The following is a 20,559-nucleotide window of genomic DNA, read 5'->3' as shown; positions in this document are numbered from 1 at the left end:
GGCACCCGCATGTGTTGTTTTCCTTCACATTCGTGTGTGTGGGCTCTGGCTCTGCTTCATTCCACCCCGCCTTGCTTTGCTGGGCCCTCCGTGCCCTCGGCCATTCTGCCAGCTCCCAGGCACCGATTCCCCCCCTCGATGCACGTGTACTTTGGGAAGAACGGAGACCGTGTCCCCCTGCAGGCTTTGAAGGCCACTGGAGGAGATGCCCTCCCTGCTTCCATGCACACCCTCAGTGCCTGCACACCCACAGTAGCGCCAGAGTTGGGGGCCTTCTGCAGCATCACAGAAGAGAGCAGCTGCCTCCCCCACCCCTCCCAGTGCAGGCAGGATGAAAAGGAACAGGAGAGTCTTGAAAAGGAAACATCCTCCCTGCGATGTCCCCTGGGCTTTTGGGATGTTCTCCTCTTGAGCCAATCCCCTTGACCAGGGTGGGGAGACTCTTGGCTGGGCCCTGGCGTCAGCAGGGGCCACCCCAGATTGTGGCAGAGGAGAGCAGGGCCCCCAGCAGCTGCACAAGAGCCTGGCTAGCCCTCAGGCCTGTGTGTGGAGGGAGCCAGCAGCCCAAGACACATTATCAGCGCCAGGGTCTAAAAGTTGCCCCCTCCCTGCCCCCGCGCGTAGGAGTGCTGCTGCTTTGCCTGGGACAGGAAGCTGTTTTGGGCACGAACCACAGAAGCCCTTTTGTTTGCTGCCCTGTGCTCAGAGGGCCTCCCAAGGGTGGGTGGTGGAGCTTGGTGGGGAAGTGTGGAAACGCGCGCACACACACACACACACAGACACTCAAGGGTCGAAGGTTGCCTCTGTTGCAGGTCTGCTGCTCTTCAGGGACTAGCTACCCACTACAAACATTTGGCCCTCACACGAACAGACACCACCTGCAGTTTGGAGGGAGCCTTCCTCCGCTGGCGATTGAATTGGCTTCTTACCTTCACCAGGCCATTCCGTTGCGCTGTGAATAGCTAAGAGATGTTATGCCTTCACCGTGTCCGTTCTCGGGAGGAAGCACTTACTTCCGTTTCGCAGCCGGCCACGCAGAGGATGCAGAACGTAAGCACCGGCTTTTCTCAGTAGCAAGGAACTCCAGGGGCGCGCGAGTTCATCCATGCGGTTCCCAGTGCAAGAAACGGCCCCGGAGAGCTGGAATACTTGCTTTACTGGGAACTGAAAAATGTAGCAGCAAGAAGACGTGATGGCACAGGAGTGGATCCACAGTGCCCCACCAAAGAGCCGGAGGGAGCTTTTGCGCCATTCAAGGGCTTTGCACCTCTAACCGACACACAACTGCCTGTCTTGGTCTCCAAGTCAGCACTGTTTTTCCAGAATCGCTCACAACTACCCAGTCAAGTTTTTTTCCACGTTTTTATTTACACCTGAGTTAGCAGCATGAGAACATTTAGGCTCTTGTGCCAAAGGCCTGGCTTCCCGCTCGTTCAAGGAATGCCTGAACGAATCCTTGTCAAGGATGCTTTAGGCTGCTCCTGCATTGGGAAGGGGGTTGGACTAGGTGGTCTGTAAAGCCCCTTCCAACTCTGACTCTACTGAATGTCACTTGAGGTCAAAATGCAAAAACAGACCTAGCCGCAATCCCCAACCTGCCCTTCTGTCTGCTGGACCCCACAACCCCCTTCCCCTCTAGATCTCCCAGAGCGTGGCTTTGGCCCTCTCTTGCCTCTCCCCTCCACAAATATTTTTAGTGGCATTAAAGAGTTTGGTTTGGATTTGAAAGGACATTCCAAATCGCCGCGCCCCCCCCCCATTTTAGCCACGCCACGCCGAAGGACCACTTCAGACTCCGGCCTCTGCAGGAAGGTGGTGGCCCAGACGAGAGCAGGGAGGGCTCACATCACCCCTGCCCCCATTTGTGGCCCCAGATGGAGGCCTCCCTAAGGCACGTGTGGCCCGGCTCTTCCCCAGCTGGGATGGAGCAGAGCAGGGAAAAAGGCAGGCACCTGGCCATTTCCAAGGCAGAAAGGCCCCGGGGGGGGGGGGGCGTGTTTCCAAAACCTGACTGCTCAGGCCATTTTATTCTGAGGCTCCCAGCAGCCATGCAGGCAGTTTGACTGGAGAAGGGGGAAAGTTAGCTGTGGAGGCTACTTCGTGCAAAACCTCAGCTGACGTATTGGCTCAAGGGACAGTGGAAGACGAGTTTAATCCTCCTCGTGTCATGAAGCTTACTGGCTGACTCAGGGCCAGTCATCCGCTGCCTACCTCAAAGGGTTGTTGTGAGGATGCAGTGAACGGGGGCATGCGCACTGAGTTCATTAGACGACGAATGACCACCATGTGATCAGTCCTATACTCCTGAGCAGCTTCTATGCAGAAGACCATTCCCGTTGGGGATCGCGGCCCATCAGCCGGAGCCGTTCATCTTCTGCCCGGCCAGCAGCCTCAAACCAAACCTCTTGGCAACAACTTCAGGCCTCAGAAGGCTTGGGGGCAGGCTGGAGCAGCACTGCCTTCCCACACAGCCCTTCCTGCACGCCCCCCCCAGGCACAACGTAGACCTTGCCGTCAGCTGCCCGCTTGGGGCTGAAGTGTGTCAGCTGGGCGTTGCTCTCCTGCACTTGCTGGTAGCTCCACAGCTGGTAGCGGCAGCTTTTGCCCTGCTTAGAAAGCAAGTATGTCTCAGCCACAGCCCCCAGGGGGAGGGAGCTGTATGGGGGGGTGGCATGGAAGAGTCCTGGCATCTCCTCGTCTTCCTGGCAGTCCAGCAGTTGTGGATCCCCCTTCAGCCCAAGCAGAGCTCCTGTATGGGAAAGAGATGGCGGGGGGAGGTTTGAAACTTGGCCCGCGAGCCCCCCCACCCCAGAATCCTCAGCCGCCCTAATGCCATTCTTCCTCCCCCACCTCGCACGGGTGTCCCTGTCCTGGTCATTGTGTTTCTAAACAATGGTGCTCATGTATTGTCAAGGGCTTTCACGGCCGGAGAACGATGGTTGTTGTGGGTTTTCTGGGCTGTATTGCCGTGGTCTTGGCTTTGTAGTTCCTGACGTTTCGCCAGCAGCTGTGGCTGGCATCTTCAGAGGTGTAGCACCAAAAGACAGTGACACTGAGAGATCTCTGTCTTTTGGTGCTACACCTCTGAAGATGCCAGCCACAGCTGCTGGCGAAACGTCAGGAACTACAATGCCAAGACCACAGCGACACAGCCCGGAAAATTCACAACCACCAATGGTGCTCATCTTGGGATCCTGCAGAGATTACGGGCAACCCAACTTGAATGTCTGAAGAGCTCAAACTTGGGTGCAGGGGGTGGGTGGGTGAATTTAAAGCTAGCTGCTCTTTGTGAGATTTTGTGAAATACCCGCCTTTCCAGAACAATTGCCTAAGGCAGCTCACAATTCCACTATTTGAAAAAAGTGATCACAAAACCAACAGTAGCTATTCACAGCAAACACAAGGCTAACAACACCAGGAAAAACAAACTTCAGGCAGGGAAGGCTTAAGAGATCTTGCTGTTTCTAGCTGGTGCCTCTGCAGCCATGATAGAGTCACCATGCTAAACTCCCTGATGACTGTTTGGGGTGCCACAGGCAAAAAGGCCCTGGAACCACCACCAATTGGGCAGGTTCAGCTGGGAGAAGGCAAGCGGTTTAGGACCCATGACCCAGGCCAGCCCATTGAACATCCTGGGAACACATTCATTGTATGCAATTAAATTTTGAAGCCGGTTTTGATAGCGTATGGAAGTACAGAAACCAAACGCCTGCCTTTGAGACAACACAAACAATAATCTCTGTGAAGTAGGATGACTCATTTTCAAATACAGGCCAAACATGCTGGAAACACTCACTGCCGATATATTTGGCTGAAGGCTGTGGGGAGCTGGAGGCAGATTCCCCCCAGTGCTGGCTGTTTCTTTAGCACCCTTCTCCTCACGTCTAAGTCCCAAAACATGAGACGGCTTGAGAGACAGTAAGCAGGAGCCCACTGTCCTGCTTCCAGGAGCTTCCCTCTTGCACCCAGATGCTCCAGGCCGGCTCTTCCAGCTGCCCTACAGGAAGTAGAGCAGGCCCAAACCTGGGAGCTGCTGCTCCCTTGTGGGCAGACATGGCCAATGCATTTATTGCCAGCAGCATTCAGCAGGGACTTAACCGTGGTGGGGAGTCTGTCGTAGGGTAAGTCCTTTCTGCTCCCAGCAGGGACAGCTTCATCTTGGCACAAAAAAGAAACCACAGAGGGGCCAGTGACTGAAGCCACCAGTAGCTGGTGCAGACGTGAGAGGCCGTGGAGGGCTCACATCCCAGAACTAGTACACAGAGGTTTCTCCTCTTCCCTGAATCTCTGTAGCATTCCTATCCCCTGCAGCGTTTCAGCCGGCAGCCCCCCATACCTGAGGCGACGGCCCAGTGAGCCTTGTAACCGCGCCGGAGGCAGGGTTCGTGGTTGGAATCCTCGTCATATCTGGGCCGGGTGTTAAGGTCTGGCCTGGGAGGAGGGGGCCGCCTGCTCTGCTCCACAACAGCCCAGTACAGGGGGCAACCGTGTCAAGTGAGACGAACAGCCTCTGGGAGCTGGTTCCTTCCCCTCTGTCAAAAGGACAGGGAAGCCCCCTCCCCAACTGCCGGCACGGCTCACATGAGTTCCACAAGGTAGGATACGGTATCAGCAAAGGGAGGCCCGCAAGAAGATGGCGGAGGAGCCTCTCCTGGTTCCGGCCCTCCAGACCTCCGGACAGCAGCTCTGCTTGGCAGGAGAACACTTCCTCGGCTAGCTTGGCCATGTCAGCAGCTGGAGCAGGCAGAAGGAGAGGGAACGGGGGGCAAGCAGCAGTTCCCCAGCGAACATCCAGGGTAATGTAGGAAGATGCAGCCAAACAGCTTCAACACCAGACCCTGCGCACAGTCTGCCTCCCCTCCCTCGCCTGGACCCACAGCGGGCAGGACTGAGAAGTATTGTTTGGCTGCCTGAAGGACGGGAGTCTCTGCCCAACATCCTTCCTCCACTACCAACCTGAAAACATTTCCCCCTGGGCAGTGTAACCTCTCTCCAAAGCCACCTGAATAATTTCCTCTAGGGAAGCAGCTCTGGGCTGGTGAAGAAGGGTTCCTGCCATCCACAGGGCCACTAGGCCACACCTGGAGGAGGGAGAAAGTCAAAATGGTTATACAGCTGCTCGCTTTTAATATCTTGTATTAAAAACATCCCAAAGCCATTCGCACGTATCATTTTGCTTGTCCTACTGCCTCATTTCTTCTCCTCCACTAGCCATCCTGTCCCTGGAGGTCCTTCTTAGCGCCCCCCGCCCCTCCCAGGGATTTTTCACACACTTCCAGGAATCTCCTTGTACCCTTAAGAGCTTAGAAACAAAGGGGATATTTTTATGATACTGATGTCTGCTTGATACCAAAGTTAGGTGCCTCCCATGTCCTGAAGACACTCTACCCTTCCCAGAGTTTGGGGCTCAGAGACGGGTGCGATTTTGCTTCTGCACCATGCTACTCACTAGGTGGCCTTTTGGGCAAGCCACCCACTCTTCTGCCTAGCTGGCCTCACAGAGTTGTGTTGAGGAGTGCACACTGTATTCTGAGTTCCTTGGAGAAAAAGCAATAATATCTAAAGAGAAAAACCAGAAAAAGCTGGCTCCATTCTCAAGTCATAATGACTTCAGCCTGTTCCGTTGACTCCACCAGAGCTGAAAGGGTTCTGAAGTTGACAGAGTATGAGCAGAGTGATGATATACCCTAGATTCCAAAGACCAAGGGCAAGACTTTTTTCTAAGGGAGGAAAAGGGAGTCCTGGGTGACCTCAGGACTGTCACTTAGGCTAACGAATTTCACAGGGTAGTTGTGGGAATAAAGCAGAAGGAAAACCATGCAACCCAGAGCTCCATAGAACATGGGCAGGATGAAAACATACAAGAGAACTGAGGTATGCTAGGAATGTATACAAGAAATAGTGGCAGGCCTGTTCCAAACAGCATGACATGTACTCAGTCCAGTACTGTGTAAAGCCCTTTAAAAATAAAAAAAGACAATGAATACTCACTGGGGCCCCTCCTGAATCAAGGAAGGCACCGGCTTGTTGAAAAGGAGCCACTTTAAATGCTCATTGAAACTACAAGACAGAAGAGAGAGTCCCATAAAAGCAATTGAGGAACCCAGCCCAACATTACTTGCACTTACTCCCCTGCATAATTGGCAGTATTTTGAATTTTTCTTATCCCCAGACACTTAATTTGAGAAACTGAAGGAAGCCAGCCCCAGCAATAATTCCACTTTGGGAGGGTGGGGGAGAGATGGCACATTTTGCCGTACAGGAAATGTAGGTGGTGGTGGTGGTGCGGAAACGTAAATGTGAAAAGGTAAAATGAAAGGCCACTCAGAAGATGGTGTCAGGAGAATAACCCACATCCGGGAAGCGGGAAGACACAGCCCCAAATAAAATGTGCCATGCCTTCTGAATGAAGCAGGAGCTGCAAAAGCATCTCATATTCAGAGAAAGGTCAGGCTTGACTCAGAGAAAAGAAAGATGGCGTACGAGGATGGCAGCTCCCAGAAGTGACCTCTGGAGTTATACTGTGCTCCTCTTCACTCTTAAGTGAAAACACAGCCCTTCTAAGAAGAGTGGCCGTGAGGAGCCGGAATATGTTGTGGCTATTTTGTGACATCATCCCAGCGTGTAAGAGAAGGTGGCGGGAAAGTAAGCGTCTCCCATCCCAGACAACCGGCCTTGGGTTCAGCTGTGGCACGAAAGTGAGGAACGTTTCTGTTCATCCCATCCCTATCAGTTAGGGTTGCCACCTCTGGGGTGGGACATTCCTGGAGAATTTCTAAGCTGCGGTGGGACCCCCACTGAGTCTACCTTCTCCAGGGGAACTGATCTCGGCCATCCGGAGATCCAGGGAATCGCCAGGCCCCGCTGGAGGCTGAACGCCGTCCCAGAGGCTTCGGTTTCCTCTGGAAACAGCCGCCCCCACCCCGCACAGCCTCCACGTGGACTGAGCTTCCGTGACGTCACCGCAACACGCCCAATAGCGGAAGGGAGACCCACCCCACCTGGCCCTCCTGCGCCTCAGCAGCTCCCGCACGTCGTCCTGCCCGCCGGAGCCCGCCTGCTCCAGCGCTGCTTTGAGCAGCTGAGCCCCGCGGAGTTGAGGCGGCGGCGGCGGCGGCGGCGGCGGCGGCGCCCCCTCCGGGGCCTGCGACATTCCGAGGGGGCCGAAGCGGGCGGATCACAGGCCACGTGCGCTTCCCAGGGCCTGGAGGGAGGTCGGAGGTCAAGGATCCAAGGCCCACTTCCGCCCAAGATAGCCTCTCATTGGCCATCGCAGCCGGCTCGAGAAGGGTCAAAGGTCACGCCTCGCGAGACCAGGCCGAGCGGAAGTTCTTTGTGACGCCCCCCCCCTTCACGCTTGGGCGGCGCGAGCCGCTGCCTCCGAGTGAGTGACGGACGCTCGATCCAATAGCACTGTAGAATTTTAATTTGCGCCGGGAAGGAACCAGTCCGCCGGCGAATCCTCGGACGGCCAATCGCGGAGAGGAGGCGGAACTAGGGAGGGAGCGCGGCTCTCTGGTTGGCCGATGCGGAGCGGCGTCTGCGTGCGCGTGCAGCTGCGGCCCTTCCCTCCTCCGGCGCCCGCCCGCCATGGCTGTCCCCGAGCCGCGGCCCAACCACACCATCTACATCAACAACCTCAACGAGAAGATCAAGAAGGACGGTGAGCGCCGGGCGGGGGCGGCGGGGGCGGCGGGGGCGGGGCCTCCCTCTCCGGGCAGCGCGGCCGGTTCCCCCCCCGCCCCCCCCGCCGCACAGGCCCTCTTCATAAGGCGGGAAGGCCCTGCGGCGGCGGCGGCGGCGGGGCTGCGAAGCGGGGGGCGACCCCCCCTCCCCCCCCCGGCTGCCGGGCGGGGCCTCGCGTGACTGTCGGCCTTTCCTTGGCAGAGCTGAAGAAGTCCCTCTACGCCATTTTCTCCCAGTTCGGCCAGATCCTGGACATCCTGGTCTCCCAGAGCCTGAAGCTGCGGGGCCAGGCCTTCGTCATCTTCAAGGAGATCAGCAGCGCCACCAACGCCCTGCGGTCCATGCAGGGGTTCCCCTTCTACGACAAGCCCATGGTGAGGCCGGGGGCCGGCCCGCTACTCGCGTGGGCTGCCCGGTCAGGCGTTCAAGGGGAAGGGCTGGCTGGGGGGGGGGCGCACAGAAAAGACGCGCGAGCCGAGCCCCCCCCCCCGTTGCTTGCGGGCACTCTGCGTTCTCCTGCGGTAGTTCCTGGCCAAGCAAAAGCCTTAGTTTTTTAGGGGGGCCAGACTGCCTGTCGGCTCTAGAGTATCCAGTTCCCAAGCACAGCCTTGGCTTTCGCTAACGTGGCGCTTTGACATTCTCTGTATGGGTTTTCTCACCGACACCAAACTTCTGCCTCCGTTAATGCCTTTTTGTTTCTGGCCAGGTGAGTGGATTAGTCTTGCTGTGGCTAACTTCAGGATAGGATTGTTGCTGGTCGCCGTGGTAGTGTGGTGGGCTAAGTCATCTTCCCTTGTAACCGAGGGCTTCCTCTCTCCAACCAGAGGATCCAGTATGCCAAATCTGACTCTGACATCATTGCCAAGATGAAGGGCACATTTGTGGAGCGGGACCGCAAGCGAGAGAAGCGGAAGCCCAAGGGCCAGGAGACCCCTGCGGTCAAAAAGCAGCTCCAGGGGGCAGCAGCGCCAGTGGCCCCGTCAGCGCAAGGCACGGTGCCTGTGAGTGCAGCCAGCCGTGGTCCTGTCGCAGCCCCCTCTCTGCTACTTACAGGGGAGCTTTGCATGTTTGGTTCCTCATGTGGGGGAAGCAGTTCTCCATTCCCCTGGTGCTGCATGTGGCAGCACTTTAAAACCTGCAGGTTCTGTTTCTAGCTTGTTGGTGAATTAAAGATCTGCCTCTTGTTGACTGGAAGTCCTCAACTCGCTTCCGCAGGAGGCATCGTCTGCCCCCTAGGGTGGCAATAGCCACATGTGGAGGTCAGGCTCTGCCACCCCCACCACTGAGGGACGGAAGCCTTGGAAGCTTGGGGAGGGGAGTCTGAGGGTTGGGGTTTTGCAACTTAACTAACTTTCTTTCCTCCCCAGGGGATGCCACCCATGAACCAAGGCCCACGCATGATGCATCACATGCCGGGCCAACCCCCCTACATGCCCCCTCCAGGAATGATGCCCCCTCCTGGCATGGCTCCAGGGGCTATTCCTCCTGGGGCCATGCCGCCTCAACAGATGCTGCCTGGGCAGATGGCTCCCGCACAGCCGGTGAGTGAAAACATTGTGAGTTGGAGGGAGGGGGGAGCATTCACGTTCTGGGCTTCATCCAGGTGGGCTCGTGGTGTTCCTGAGCTTTCCGTATCAGCTACTCTCTCTGCCTCTTCTAGCTGTCGGAGAATCCACCCAATCACATTTTGTTCCTCACCAATCTGCCCGAAGAGACCAACGAGTTGATGCTGTCCATGCTGTTCAATCAGTGAGTCCTCGGGAGTGGAACCCTGTGGGAAAGCGAGGGCATGGAGCGGGGGGGGGGGGGTCCACTGGCTCCCACTGTCTTAAGGGCCCCCTGGTTTCCAAGCCATGGGATTTACATTGGTTGGTGTCTGTCTTAGGGGTTTCTGTGATGGGCGAACCTGCTTCGTTCTGCTCGGCTCCTGCTTTGTGTCGTAAAGATCCTCCATCTTTCGATATTTTTGCACTGCCCTTCTAAGAGTCTGGCTGCAGAGGTTGTTGGTGGGGGTGGGATCTGTTAAATGGCAGACTCTGGCAGAGTGAGCAAAGAATTCTCTAGAGTCAAAAGCGGGGGGGGGGCACGAGGCTGCCAGCCTAGATCGCTGGGAGCTCTTGGGGGGTATCTGAACCCCTCCTCCTCGTCCCACCTGCAGGTTCCCTGGCTTCAAGGAAGTGCGGCTGGTCCCGGGCCGGCATGACATTGCCTTCGTAGAATTTGACAACGAGGTGCAGGCGGGAGCTGCTCGCGATGCCCTTCAGGGATTCAAGATCACCCAGAACAACGCCATGAAGATTTCCTTCGCCAAGAAGTGATGCGGGTCTTTGGCCTCGAGGCTCCGGGCTGTCCTGTTCATTTCTTGTTAGTGCCTCTAAAATAGTTTGTGTTCTGTTTCTGCTTTTTGATTGTTGCAAGTTCTGTTCTGCGAGGTAAGTGTGTGCGAATGTGGCTGGCCTGCCTGGGCAAGAAGATCCAGAGCTTGTTTTCCCCAGGCACTGACTTGGACCCTTCCCAGGTACTTCCAGTGTGTCTGGGCTGGGATCTGTGGCTGGCTGGTGGGGAGGAGTGTGTGTGTGTGTGCGTGAGAGAGAGCAGAGCATGCGCACGCGCCACTGGAAGGCAGAGGCCGGTTCTTGACAAAAGCATGGCACCCAGAGTCCGACGGCCGGACATAGCACCTGGAGCTTTTCTCTTTTGCAATAAAAATGTTGGTTTGTTTTTAATCTTGGCAGTTGGCTCTTATTGCTGGGAGACTTGTGGGGTGGGGGGTGCTTTTGGGGGGTGCTGGCTCCCTTGCTAGCTCCTCTGCCACAAGACTTAACGAGAGAGCCGGCGGTATACCACGCAGGTGACTGTGCCATGCAACAGTGGCAGCATTCTGTGTCTTGAGAAGCTAGCAACATGCTCGCTTGTGTGGCACCTGTGCCCAACTTCCAGCAGGATTGGGTGCCAAACCAGCTTTTCTGCAGATAATCAAATGTTTTATTCTCCTCCCCGCCCCCAGTTATGGCCTCCTTGCCCATAGCGGTGGGTTCAGTGAGGCTTTGGTCTGAGAAAAGGGCTGGCAAGGGGCAGGGGTGGAGGTATTGCTTTGCTGAGCAGATGGACTGGGGTCAACTGGGAGAGCTGCGAGAGCTGGAGCAGAGTGGCTGTTCACAGACAGAGCAGGCTGAGAGGCCGTGGGCGTAACGGCCTTAGCACAAAACATGGCGCTTGATTGCTCCCACGGGTGTTTCTGACATGTTTCATGCTTGTGCCACTCATGGGGGGGAGGGGTCTGCCTGCCCCTTCACTGTGCTGTGGGGCAGTGATTGCCAGCCTCCTACGCAGCCAGCATGCTGGTGTCCTCTCTAGATACTTCCTTGTTCCCCATTTGTGGGCACTGTGGCTCTCCCTTTAGTGCTGTGGCGGGGTGGCTGCACTTCTTTTTCCGTGCTCCACTCCTGCGTTGCTCCCTCCCCTGCTCTCCTGTGAAGGGAGCGGGGTGGGAGTTGGAGCACAAGGAGCTCAGTGTGCCACAGCCTCAAGGGCCAGCCTGTTCTCCCAGCTGCCACTTCCTGTTTAGCCAGGCAAGGAGTTCAAGCTGGATCTCGTCCCTCTGTTCATTGCACTTGTGGCCCTGGAATTTCTCCACTTCAAAAGCTGTGCGGAGGGGAGAAAACGTATTTTAGCAGAATTTGAAAGCATGCCAGTCATTTTGGATTTCTCGTAAGATGCAAGAGAAGCGAGAGCTGGGAGACTGTTGTTCATGTGGTCAGTTCCAGTAGCAACTGGGATGAAGACCCAGGAAAATTTTCTCATTTCTCTGTCCTGTAACACATCCTTTTCAGAAGGTAGAATGTTGGTGAACATTCAACTCAGCCAAGTACAAGGGTGGGGTTTAGCTTCCCCAAACAGCAAGCCTGTCTTACCTCCGGAACAGTTACTCCATTGCAGGAGCTGGTTGGCTGGGTTCTGCTGAAATGGGGGGGGCTGCTTGGGGGGCTCTCTGGGCCAGCTTCTCGCTCTTTGCCCTTCTGGGGCCTGTTTGGAGTGGGCGGCAAATGGATAAACTGGCAGACAAGAAGCTTTGTGCAGACGCTGAATGCAACCGTGAGTGACTTTTCCATTTCTAGATGCGCCACTCCCCTCTAGTGAGGATTCAGGCAAGGTCAGAGTAACTGCCCCCCCCGCCCCTCTACGCACTGAATTGGTCCCTAGCATTGATTAGTCAAGCATAGACTGTCTCTGAACATGGAGGTTTATCTTTTGTAATTCTGGCCATCCCATCCTGCAGCAATGGATTCTTCAGGCCTATGTGGTGTGAAACCGGCAGCACCATGGGGAACAAATCACAGGCCCCACCCTCCCCGGATGAGAGATTTTGGCACCCACTTCCTTTTCTCTCCCTCCCCGCTCTGCAATCCCAGATCCCATTTCTATTGCGGTGGCCCTTCAGGACTACGTGGCCCCCGACTGCCGGTTCATTCACATCCAGAGAGGCCAAGTGGTGTACGTCTTCTCGAAGCTGAAGGGCCGCGGACGACTCTTCTGGGGGGGAAGCGTAAGTGGTGGCCGGGCTGCGTTGGGTTGGTGGTGTCAAGGCAGCTAGTCGTAAGCAGGTGCAGGAAGCCCCCGTCGGGTGGGTGGGTGGGTGGACCCCACAGAGAATGCCTTTGGAACGAGGGAGTCCGGGGTTCAAGTCCTACCCAGCCACACCCACCATGCCCTGGTTGGCTTTCTTCCCTTTGTCGCCTCAGTGGCCAATCTGTGAAATAAGGTCCAACAATATAGAGCAACACGGTAATGGTTACAATGAACAAAAAGGAGAATTTCCCGTGTGTTTAATAATGTCTCCACAATTAACAATAAAGCATATGTTATTTAATATATAGTTTCCAGAATTATTTGATTGTCAATACATGGGGGATATAGTAAACAAATTCAATTCATTTCTCATACTACAAACAAGAACTGCATCACGTATTGTAACTACCTATAACCTTAATTATGCAAACATTCCATGTATCCTGTATATAAATAGATTAAAGTGTCTTGTGCTTAATATGCTACAATTGTAATAACTAAAGTGCAAATACTTCCAATATCCTATGACACTACTTCTTGCATACAGAATACAAATTGCCTATTTGTCAGTTACAAAGTCGATACAGTCCAAAGTAAATTCCAGACACTGTGTGTGTCACAGATCGTGTGCTGATCCTTGTGGTATAAGTTGTTAATTCTGTGACTGAATTCCTCTAACGGACGGTCCAGATCCACATATGGTCCGTTTCCAGAGTTCTTTTTCAAAGAGCACAGTAGCTGGAAAAACATACATAGATCAAAATAGAATCCCCGAGAATATAAAATCTATAATGATACACTCCTAGTTCAGTATACTCACTCAGAGATTCTTACAGTCAGCCTTCCATATCCCTTTCCGATACTCTCAATTACTTTCATCTGTGTCCTGTTTCCAGGTTAACGTCTTATCTACAGAAAGGAATCCCATGGGTTTAGCTTTAAGATGAAGTAACTAGGTGAAAGGGGCGTGGATTCCTTTCTGTAGATAAGACGTTAACCTGGAAACAGGACACAGATGAAAGTAATTGAGAGTATCGGAAAGGGATATGGAAGGCTGACTGTAAGAATCTCTGAGTGAGTATACTGAACTAGGAGTGTATCATTATAGATTTTATATTCTCGGGGATTCTATTTTGATCTATGTATGTTTTTCCAGCTACTGTGCTCTTTGAAAAAGAACTCTGGAAACGGACCATATGTGGATCTGGACCGTCCGTTAGAGGAATTCAGTCACAGAATTAACAACTTATACCACAAGGATCAGCACACGATCTGTGACACACACAGTGTCTGGAATTTACTTTGGACTGTATCGACTTTGTAACTGACAAATAGGCAATTTGTATTCTGTATGCAAGAAGTAGTGTCATAGGATATTGGAAGTATTTGCACTTTAGTTATTACAATTGTAGCATATTAAGCACAAGACACTTTAATCTATTTATATACAGGATACATGGAATGTTTGCATAATTAAGGTTATAGGTAGTTACAATACGTGATGCAGTTCTTGTTTGTAGTATGAGAAATGAATTGAATTTGTTTACTATATCCCCCATGTATTGACAATCAAATAATTCTGGAAACTATATATTAAATAACATATGCTTTATTGTTAATTGTGGAGACATTATTAAACACACGGGAAATTCTCCTTTTTGTTCATTGTAATCTGTGAAATAAGCCAGATGTGGCGGGGAAGAAGGGACGGGTGTTGCTTGCAAATTCAATGCTTTTACTATTCGTGAGGAGCGTGGTGTCAGCTTATTTTAAGAACATTTCCAAGCCCCACTTCTTCATATAAAATATACAGGAGCTTTAGAAGCCCAGAGAGAACAACTGCAAACCGTCTCAGCGGCCCCTGAATGCTGTTTGGAAAGGGGGAGGGCCCTACAGTCTGCGCTCTTCCAGTGCTGCCTCACCTCCGGCAGAGCAGCAAGGCCCCTTCCACTTGATCCCAGCTAGGAGTTTTTGCAAGCAGAGGCAGCCTTTCAGGACCTCTGGGCCCACACTGTTTGGGGCAAAGCAGCTGCTTTGAACTGGACCCAGGAACAAGTGAGCATCCAAGGCAGGCAGAAGGAGGCCAGTGGTGGGGTGGTGGGGGGCCTTCCTCTGGCAACTGTTTTGTGTCAGTGGACATTTGGCCAAAGTTTGCCCCAGGGAGAAGAGTTCTTTCTCGTAACCCCATCCGTAAAGGTGAAGAATAATGGTGATTTGGGATTAAAAGAGTTCCAAGCAGGTTTGAGACCTGTGCCTCACGCATACACCTTCCACCGCGGTCCTTGCTTTGGGGCGGGAGGTGGAGTATGGGGCTGGTGGTGTGGGGAGGCTGACCAGGTGTGCATATGTGCCCCCCCTTCTGCACAGGTGCAGGGCGACTATTATGGGGAGCAACCGGCCCGCCTGGGCTACTTCCCCAGTGCTGTGGTCCAGGAAAACCAGTATCTGAAGCCAGGCAAGATAGCGCTGAAAACAGACGTAAGTGTGGCATCCCCCCTTGGGAGGGGCTGGGATGAGTCCAAACCACCGGTCGAGGTCTCCCAAGTTCAGGATCAAGGCACACCACCCCCCTCCACCCCCCCTTTAATCCCAGCCATAGAGCTCGGGTGTGCTGACTGAGCAGGGCTTTGGGGGTTCAGCTAGTGGTGAGCTGCAAACAGCCCCCCCCCCAAAATAATGCCCTGACCTGCCTTCTGGCTGTTCGTGCCAGACTTTTACCACCGGCTCCTCTTTGTCTCCATTTTCCTTTTGCTTCTTATGTGAAAGTGGAGCTATTCCAGGCTTCCAGTCTCTGGGCTGGAGGACCTGCTGCGGAGGCCAGAGGCCTGGCTTAGAATCCCGGTTCTGGGTGGCCCCCTGCGCCAGTCTGGACACTGCCCTGTCTGCTCCTTTCCTGTGGAAAGGTGGAATGGGGTATATTCACTGGGCATGCACTGAGCGCCTGCCCGCCCCCGTGTCTTCCCCAAGTCCATCTGGGAATTAATTTGACTGGCACCTCTGGGAAGCAGTGATTGTGTGTTTGTGTACGGGGTGTCTTCGTCTCTTTCAGAAATGGGACTTCTATTGCCAGTGATGCCAGGGGCCCAGCGCCTGCGCCAGAGGGCACAAGTCGTGCCACGTGCTTGGAAGCTCAGCCTTGCCCCTGAGCCGTCCGGAGCCAAGCAGAATTGTTCTTCCGGCTGTCCTTGCTGCCGCCTGTGATGCTCTCCCTCTCCAGCCTAGATACCTGCCTGGTCCAAGACAATACCTACCCTGTCGGAAAATAAAGGCCACCTACAGCAAAATGCCTGCGCGTGTGTTTTACGGTCTGCTACTGCCCAAGAGCCGACTGAATCTTCTGTTCCAGTTGGTGGCTGCAACTAAAAGAGGAGGGGGGGAGGGGGGATTTGTGTCCATCCTCTGGCCCGAGTGATGCCTCTGGCAGTCAAAATGAGTAGCAGAAGAGATCGAGGGGTCTCTTGTCTATGGGGTCCCCAGTCCAGCTCTAATGCGCAGCTTTCCAGGGCAGGGTACTGAAAGTGATCCTTTGAGTCAGCATCCTAACAACAACAACCGAGTTATATACTGCCCTTCAGGACATCTTAATGCCCACCCAGAGCGGTTTACAAAGTATGTTATTATTATCCCTACAACAAATACCCTGTGAGGTGGGTGGGGCTGAGAGAGCTCTGGAAGAGCTGTGACTAGCCCAAGGTCACCCAGCTGGCTTCAAGTGGAGGTTCAAATGATGGTAAAACAGCCAGGAGAAAAAAGGGGGGCGGGCGGGGAGGGCCTGCAGTTCTTTGGAAGGGGCGGGGCAGGCACCTGCCCTGCCCTGCCCTGCCCTGCCCTGAGAATTGGGGCCAGGGGCTTGTCCTTGCCCCTCCGCGCCAGGCTGCGTTTGCTCTGCTGGGCAGCAGCTGACCTGCCCCGTGCCTGGGCGCCTCCTAATCCTGGGCACTGAACGGGACCGCTCCAAAAATCGGGGAGGGGGGGGAGACACACCTTCCCTTTCTGTTAGCGAGGAAAAGCTCTCCCTTCGCCCAGGGCCGGGCCTTGCCAGGCTGCGGTGCCTTCCGGCGCACGAGTCCCAGGCTCGGCTAGACCCACGTTTCTCAGCTTAAGGCGCGTCTGCGGGAAGCCGGAAGCCCTGCAGGCAGGCGACAAATAGCCGAAGAAGAAGCAGCAGCAGCAGCCCGTCCTGCGGCCCGGCGCCACGACTGCCTCTCGGAGGCCTGAAGGGCTCCCCAGCTGGAAGGGCGGCGCCGCCCCTGCCCGCCTGCCTCGGCCTCGGGCCACGCTGCGAAGCGGGCCGGGGGAGCCGGGAGCCGCCGCGCAGCTCCGGAGCCAGCCTGACCCGGGACGGGAGACGCCCGCCCGCCCGCCCAGGCCGGATCGCCGCCTGCGCAGGTGTTTCTCCGAAGCCCCGCCTGGGCCCGCTTCAGCCGCGCCGCCCGTCTGCCCGCTCGAGCGCCGCGGGCGGGAGAGGCCAGGCTCGGGAGCAGAGCCGGCCAGTTCCCCGCGGCCCCGGAGGTTCCCCGCCCCGCCGGCTTCTCCAGCCGCCTCCCCAGGCGGCCGGCCCCGCGAGGCGGGCCAGGCCTGCGGCCAAGCCTCCCAGGGCCTCTGAGCGGGCGCCGAGGGCGCCCCAGGCCGGCGCAGGCGGAAGCGTCTCCCCTGCAGGCCCCGCCAAGAGGCGCCCGCCGCCGGGCCTCTCCCCTGGCTGGGGCTCGGCGGCCGGCGCAGGGGCCGGACCGAACGGAGCGCCCGGACGGCTGGGCTCGGGCCGGGTTTCGGCGTTCGGGCTGCGGCTCCCTGCCTGTGCCGAGAGGGAAGCGGCCTCCGGGCCACGCGCTTTCCCGCCGCGCCGAGGGGTCTCGGAGTCCCCCCCCCCCGAACCGTGTTCCGCGGTCCGGCCGGGGCTGCGGGGCAGAACCAGCGCGAGGCTCGGGGGCTAGGCGCAGCCGGTCCTCCGCCCTCGGGGGCGGGCCGAGGCGGAGCAAGCGCGCCGCAGCCGCCGCGGCCTCCAGGTGCGCGCCCTCGGGTCCGCCGCCGCCGCCGATGCAGGGCTTCGCGGCTCTGCCGCCCGTGCCTCCGCGGGGTCCGCGGGGGCGGCCGCCGGAGGAGCGCCTGCCGGGGCTGGAGTGCGTCCTGCTGGGCGACGGCGCGGTGGGCAAGACCAGCCTGGCGCTCAGCTACAGCGCCAACGGCTTCCCGGCGCGCTATCTGCCCACGGCCCTGGACCGCTACTCCGGTGCGTGGCCGGGCGGGGGGCGGGCTCGGCTTCCCGGGTCCCCGGCTGCCCGCGGGCTCGGCCGCCGCCCCCTTCCAACGCCCTCTCTCTTTTTGCAGCCGTGGTGGAGGTGGACGGAGCCCCGCTGAGGCTGCAGCTCTGCGACACCGCGGGGCAGGTAAGGGGCGTGTGCGTGTGTGTTGGGGGTGGGGTGGGGCTCGGCCCTCCCGCTGAGGGCCGCTGGGCCGGGATCCCGGGGCGACGCCCTGGGGCGCAGCTCACTCCCGGCCGGGACCCGGGAGGCCGCCGGCTGCCCTTGCCCTTTGCTTCGCCCGCAGGAGGAGTTCGACGGGCTGCGCCGGCTGTGCTACCCGCGCGCCGCGGTCTTCCTGCTGTGCTTCAGCGTGGTGGCGCCCGCCTCCTTCGAGAACGTGTCGGCCCGCTGGGCCCCGGAGCTGCGGCGCCACTGCCCGGCCACGCCGGTGCTGCTGGTGGGCACCCAGGCCGACCTGCGCCACGACGTGCAGGTGCTGATCGCGCTGGCCCGCCGCCGCCAGCGGCCCGTGCCCGCCGCCGCCGCCCGCGCCCTGGCCGCCCAGCTGGGCGCCGTGGGCTACGCCGAGTGCTCGGCGCTGACCCAGCACAACCTCAAGGAGGTCTTCGACGCCGCCATCGCCGCCGGCCTGGGCCGCGCCCGCGCCCGGCCCTGCGCCGCCGCCCGCCTGCGGACGCTCTCCAAGGCCTGGTGGAGGAAGTACGGCTGCCTGCGCCCCTAGCCCGGCCCGCCGAGGGAGAAGCTGGCCCGGCAGGGCGAGGCCGGTCCGGCGGGAAGCCTCCCGCAGCTCCTCTCCTCGGGTTGCAAAAGGCCCCAGGAGCGCCGCCTGGCCCCGGCCCCCCTTCCAGGCGGGCGGAGAAGGGCGCACCTGGCACGGCCCGCTCGGCCCTTTCCGGGCTTGTCTCTGGCTGGGCGGCCCCGGAGCTGGCACGGTGTGCTGGAGGCGGGCGGGCTGGGCTGGGCTGGGCTGGGCTGGGCGGTCTCCGGGCCGCCTCCTGTGCAGGGGAGTGGCTGCTGTCACGGGCCCGGGGGCTGCTCCGGGAGTCTCCTCGTCAGCTGGCGGCGGCGGCGCCTGCACCAGGGACACCCAACGCCCAGGAGCCGCGTGGTGCTCCCCGCAGGCTGTGAACTCTGCCGCAGCCCCGGGCGTCTCTCTGCCAGAGCCCCCCCCTTCCTAGGTTGTGTTCACAGGGAATTTTTCTGTGGGGGGGGCAGGTCTCTTTGGTTTTGCATTAAAGGCGTCTTGCCGCTTCTCTCCCCCAACGTTTGAGATTCCCTCTGGTGGTGCTTGCTGGGACGAGGGGGTGGGGGGGGGTGGGGGGCTGGGCTCGGGCTCCACGACCCTCCCTGTCTTTTGAGGGGAAAGTGAAGCGATGGATGGAAGGGGGGCGGCCTCTGGGGCCCAGCCAGCCCCCCCCCCCATGGGAGAGGTCCTTGGCGGAATACTGATAATGATAACAACAACAACAACAACAACAACAGTCCGCCACTCTTCTGGCCAGACAGTGTCCCACAGGGAACGTTGTTCTTATCAGCCGGGGATGAAAGGAGAGGCTGCCCAAGGCCGCCCGCCGAGCTCATGGCAGGAGTGGGAGTCGAACCAGCAGGGTGCTGATTGCAGCCCAGCCACTTAACTGCTGCGCTACAGCCGCTCTCACAATAATGGGCTTCTACGCCACACTTCTAGACTGCTCAGTGCCGCCACCCCACCCCAGCCGCGAACACTGTCGGCCTTATTATTACCGCCCCCCCCCATCCAGCTAGGGCTGAGAGGAGAGGCTCCCCCAAGGCCCCTGCAGAGCTCGGGGCAGAAGCGGGATTCGAACCAGCAGAGCGCTGAGCTGCCCCTCCCCTGCCGTCGAGGTCCGGCCCCTGAGCGCAGGCTCAAATCCGAGCTCGCCGCGCCTTCCCGGAGCGCCTGGCCGCGGCCGAGAGAGGAAGGCGGCGGCGGCGGCGGCGGCCAGTGGATGAGGCCGAAGAGCAGGCCGGGCCTTCCGGGACGGGCGTTGCCGGGTCGCAGCTCTCGTGCCCCGCAGATCTGGGCGCCCCGAAGGCGCGGCTGCCCCCCCTGCCGCTGCTCTCCCGCAACCCAGCCTGGACCGACGGCGGAGAGACCCGGGGGTGCCGCGCCACGGCTCGTTCCCAGAGCCGGCTGCCCGCGCGGCAGGTGCGGCAGCGCCTTGGCTACGGGAACCGCCCGCCACCGGGAGGCGGCGCGGCCCCCCAGCCCCAGCCCCTCTGACGTGTCAATCAGGCCCCAGATTTTCGGTCGGGGGGCAAAACCTCGGGGCGGGGAAGGAAAAGCTGAGCGGGCTGCCGGGGAAGCGCGGGGACGCGCAAGGGCCCCGGGGGCCGCGCGGCGTTCCTGCCCTCGGGACCCCCGACGAGCCGCGCGCCTGGCCTCTCGCTCGGGGAGGCCGCAGGGCCGCGTTCTTGCCCTTGTATTTCAAGGGCGGGGAAGACGAGCCTGGCGCTGTTTGCGGGGACGGGGCGCTTCCTCTGCCGGGTTTTTCGAACGGGCCGCCGTCTGACAAAGAGCCCGGCCCGGCCCGGCCCGGAGGGCCACTGGGGCCCGCGGCCCGCCTTCTCTCCAGCCTTGTGCCAACACTTAGGCGAGCGACACAGAGGCCGGCAGCTGTCCCAGGCCCGAGGGCACGCCCGTATGGATGACGCGCACTGGCCGTCGGACGTGAGCCCGCGGGCCGCACCGGGCGTCTTGGAAAACTGCAGAGGAGTCAGCCGTGTGAGTCTGTGGTAGCAAAATCAGAGTCCAGTAGCACCTTTAAGACTAACCAATTTTATTGTAGCATAAGCTTTCGAGAATCAAGTTCTCTTCGTCAGATGCATGGTACAGAAACATGCATCTGACGAAGAGAACTTGATTCTCGAAAGCTTATGCTACAATAAAATTGGCTAGCCTTAAAGGTGCTACTGGACTCTGATTTTGGAAAACTGAAAACCGGGACGGGGGGTGGAGAGGTTTGAGCCGCCCTCCTGCCTGCCTCCTCCAGGCTCGCTCGCCCGCCCGCCCTGGTGCTGC

General features: G+C 58.2%; 4 protein-coding genes across 6 annotated transcripts; 3 read left to right on the top strand and 1 right to left on the bottom strand.

Moving 5' to 3' along the window:
• Positions 1-1,334: 1,334 nt before the first annotated feature.
• ACTMAP (actin maturation protease) lies at positions 1,335-7,230 on the bottom strand. Of its 2 annotated transcripts, none has more exons than XM_054999699.1 (6): positions 6,997-7,230; positions 5,992-6,060; positions 4,957-5,081; positions 4,605-4,734; positions 4,337-4,407; positions 1,335-2,749 (listed from the first exon to the last, which is right to left on the bottom strand). In XM_054999699.1, exons 3-6 carry the CDS (start codon positions 5,057-5,059, stop codon positions 2,418-2,420), a joined length of 636 nt encoding a protein of 211 aa, XP_054855674.1. In that variant the 5' UTR covers positions 5,060-5,081; positions 5,992-6,060; positions 6,997-7,230; the 3' UTR covers positions 1,335-2,417. The 2 variants fall into 2 exon arrangements, with proteins under 2 accessions (XP_054855674.1, XP_054855673.1); XM_054999698.1 differs by having other exon boundaries at positions 7,002-7,230.
• Positions 7,231-7,540: 310 nt separating this feature from the next.
• On the top strand, positions 7,541-10,412 carry SNRPA (small nuclear ribonucleoprotein polypeptide A). Of its 2 annotated transcripts, none has more exons than XM_054999700.1 (6): positions 7,541-7,663; positions 7,888-8,060; positions 8,511-8,687; positions 9,054-9,227; positions 9,347-9,435; positions 9,845-10,412. In XM_054999700.1, exons 1-6 carry the CDS (start codon positions 7,591-7,593, stop codon positions 10,002-10,004), a joined length of 846 nt encoding a protein of 281 aa, XP_054855675.1. In that variant the 5' UTR covers positions 7,541-7,590; the 3' UTR covers positions 10,005-10,412. The 2 variants fall into 2 exon arrangements, with proteins under 2 accessions (XP_054855675.1, XP_054855676.1); XM_054999701.1 differs by having other exon boundaries at positions 7,581-7,663; positions 7,923-8,060.
• A 1,105-nt stretch (positions 10,413-11,517) lies between these two features.
• Positions 11,518-15,523, top strand: MIA (MIA SH3 domain containing). The gene is made up of 4 exons (XM_054999782.1): positions 11,518-11,781; positions 12,099-12,232; positions 14,623-14,733; positions 15,305-15,523. The coding sequence occupies exons 1-4, from the start codon at positions 11,652-11,654 to the stop codon at positions 15,326-15,328; spliced, it is 399 nt and encodes a 132-aa protein (XP_054855757.1). The 5' UTR covers positions 11,518-11,651; the 3' UTR covers positions 15,329-15,523.
• Positions 15,524-17,261: 1,738 nt separating this feature from the next.
• LOC129342892 (rho-related GTP-binding protein RhoU-like) lies at positions 17,262-18,809 on the top strand. The gene is made up of 3 exons (XM_054998852.1): positions 17,262-17,485; positions 17,584-17,642; positions 17,803-18,809. Exons 1-3 carry the CDS (start codon positions 17,293-17,295, stop codon positions 18,238-18,240), a joined length of 690 nt encoding a protein of 229 aa, XP_054854827.1. The 5' UTR covers positions 17,262-17,292; the 3' UTR covers positions 18,241-18,809.
• The last annotated feature ends 1,750 nt before the right edge of the window (positions 18,810-20,559 follow it).

Source organism: Eublepharis macularius, chromosome 15 (assembly GCF_028583425.1).
Source record: "Eublepharis macularius isolate TG4126 chromosome 15, MPM_Emac_v1.0, whole genome shotgun sequence".
In the NCBI taxonomy this organism is placed as follows: domain Eukaryota; kingdom Metazoa; phylum Chordata; class Lepidosauria; order Squamata; family Eublepharidae; genus Eublepharis; species Eublepharis macularius.
This window is presented reverse-complemented; position numbering and strand designations above follow the sequence as displayed.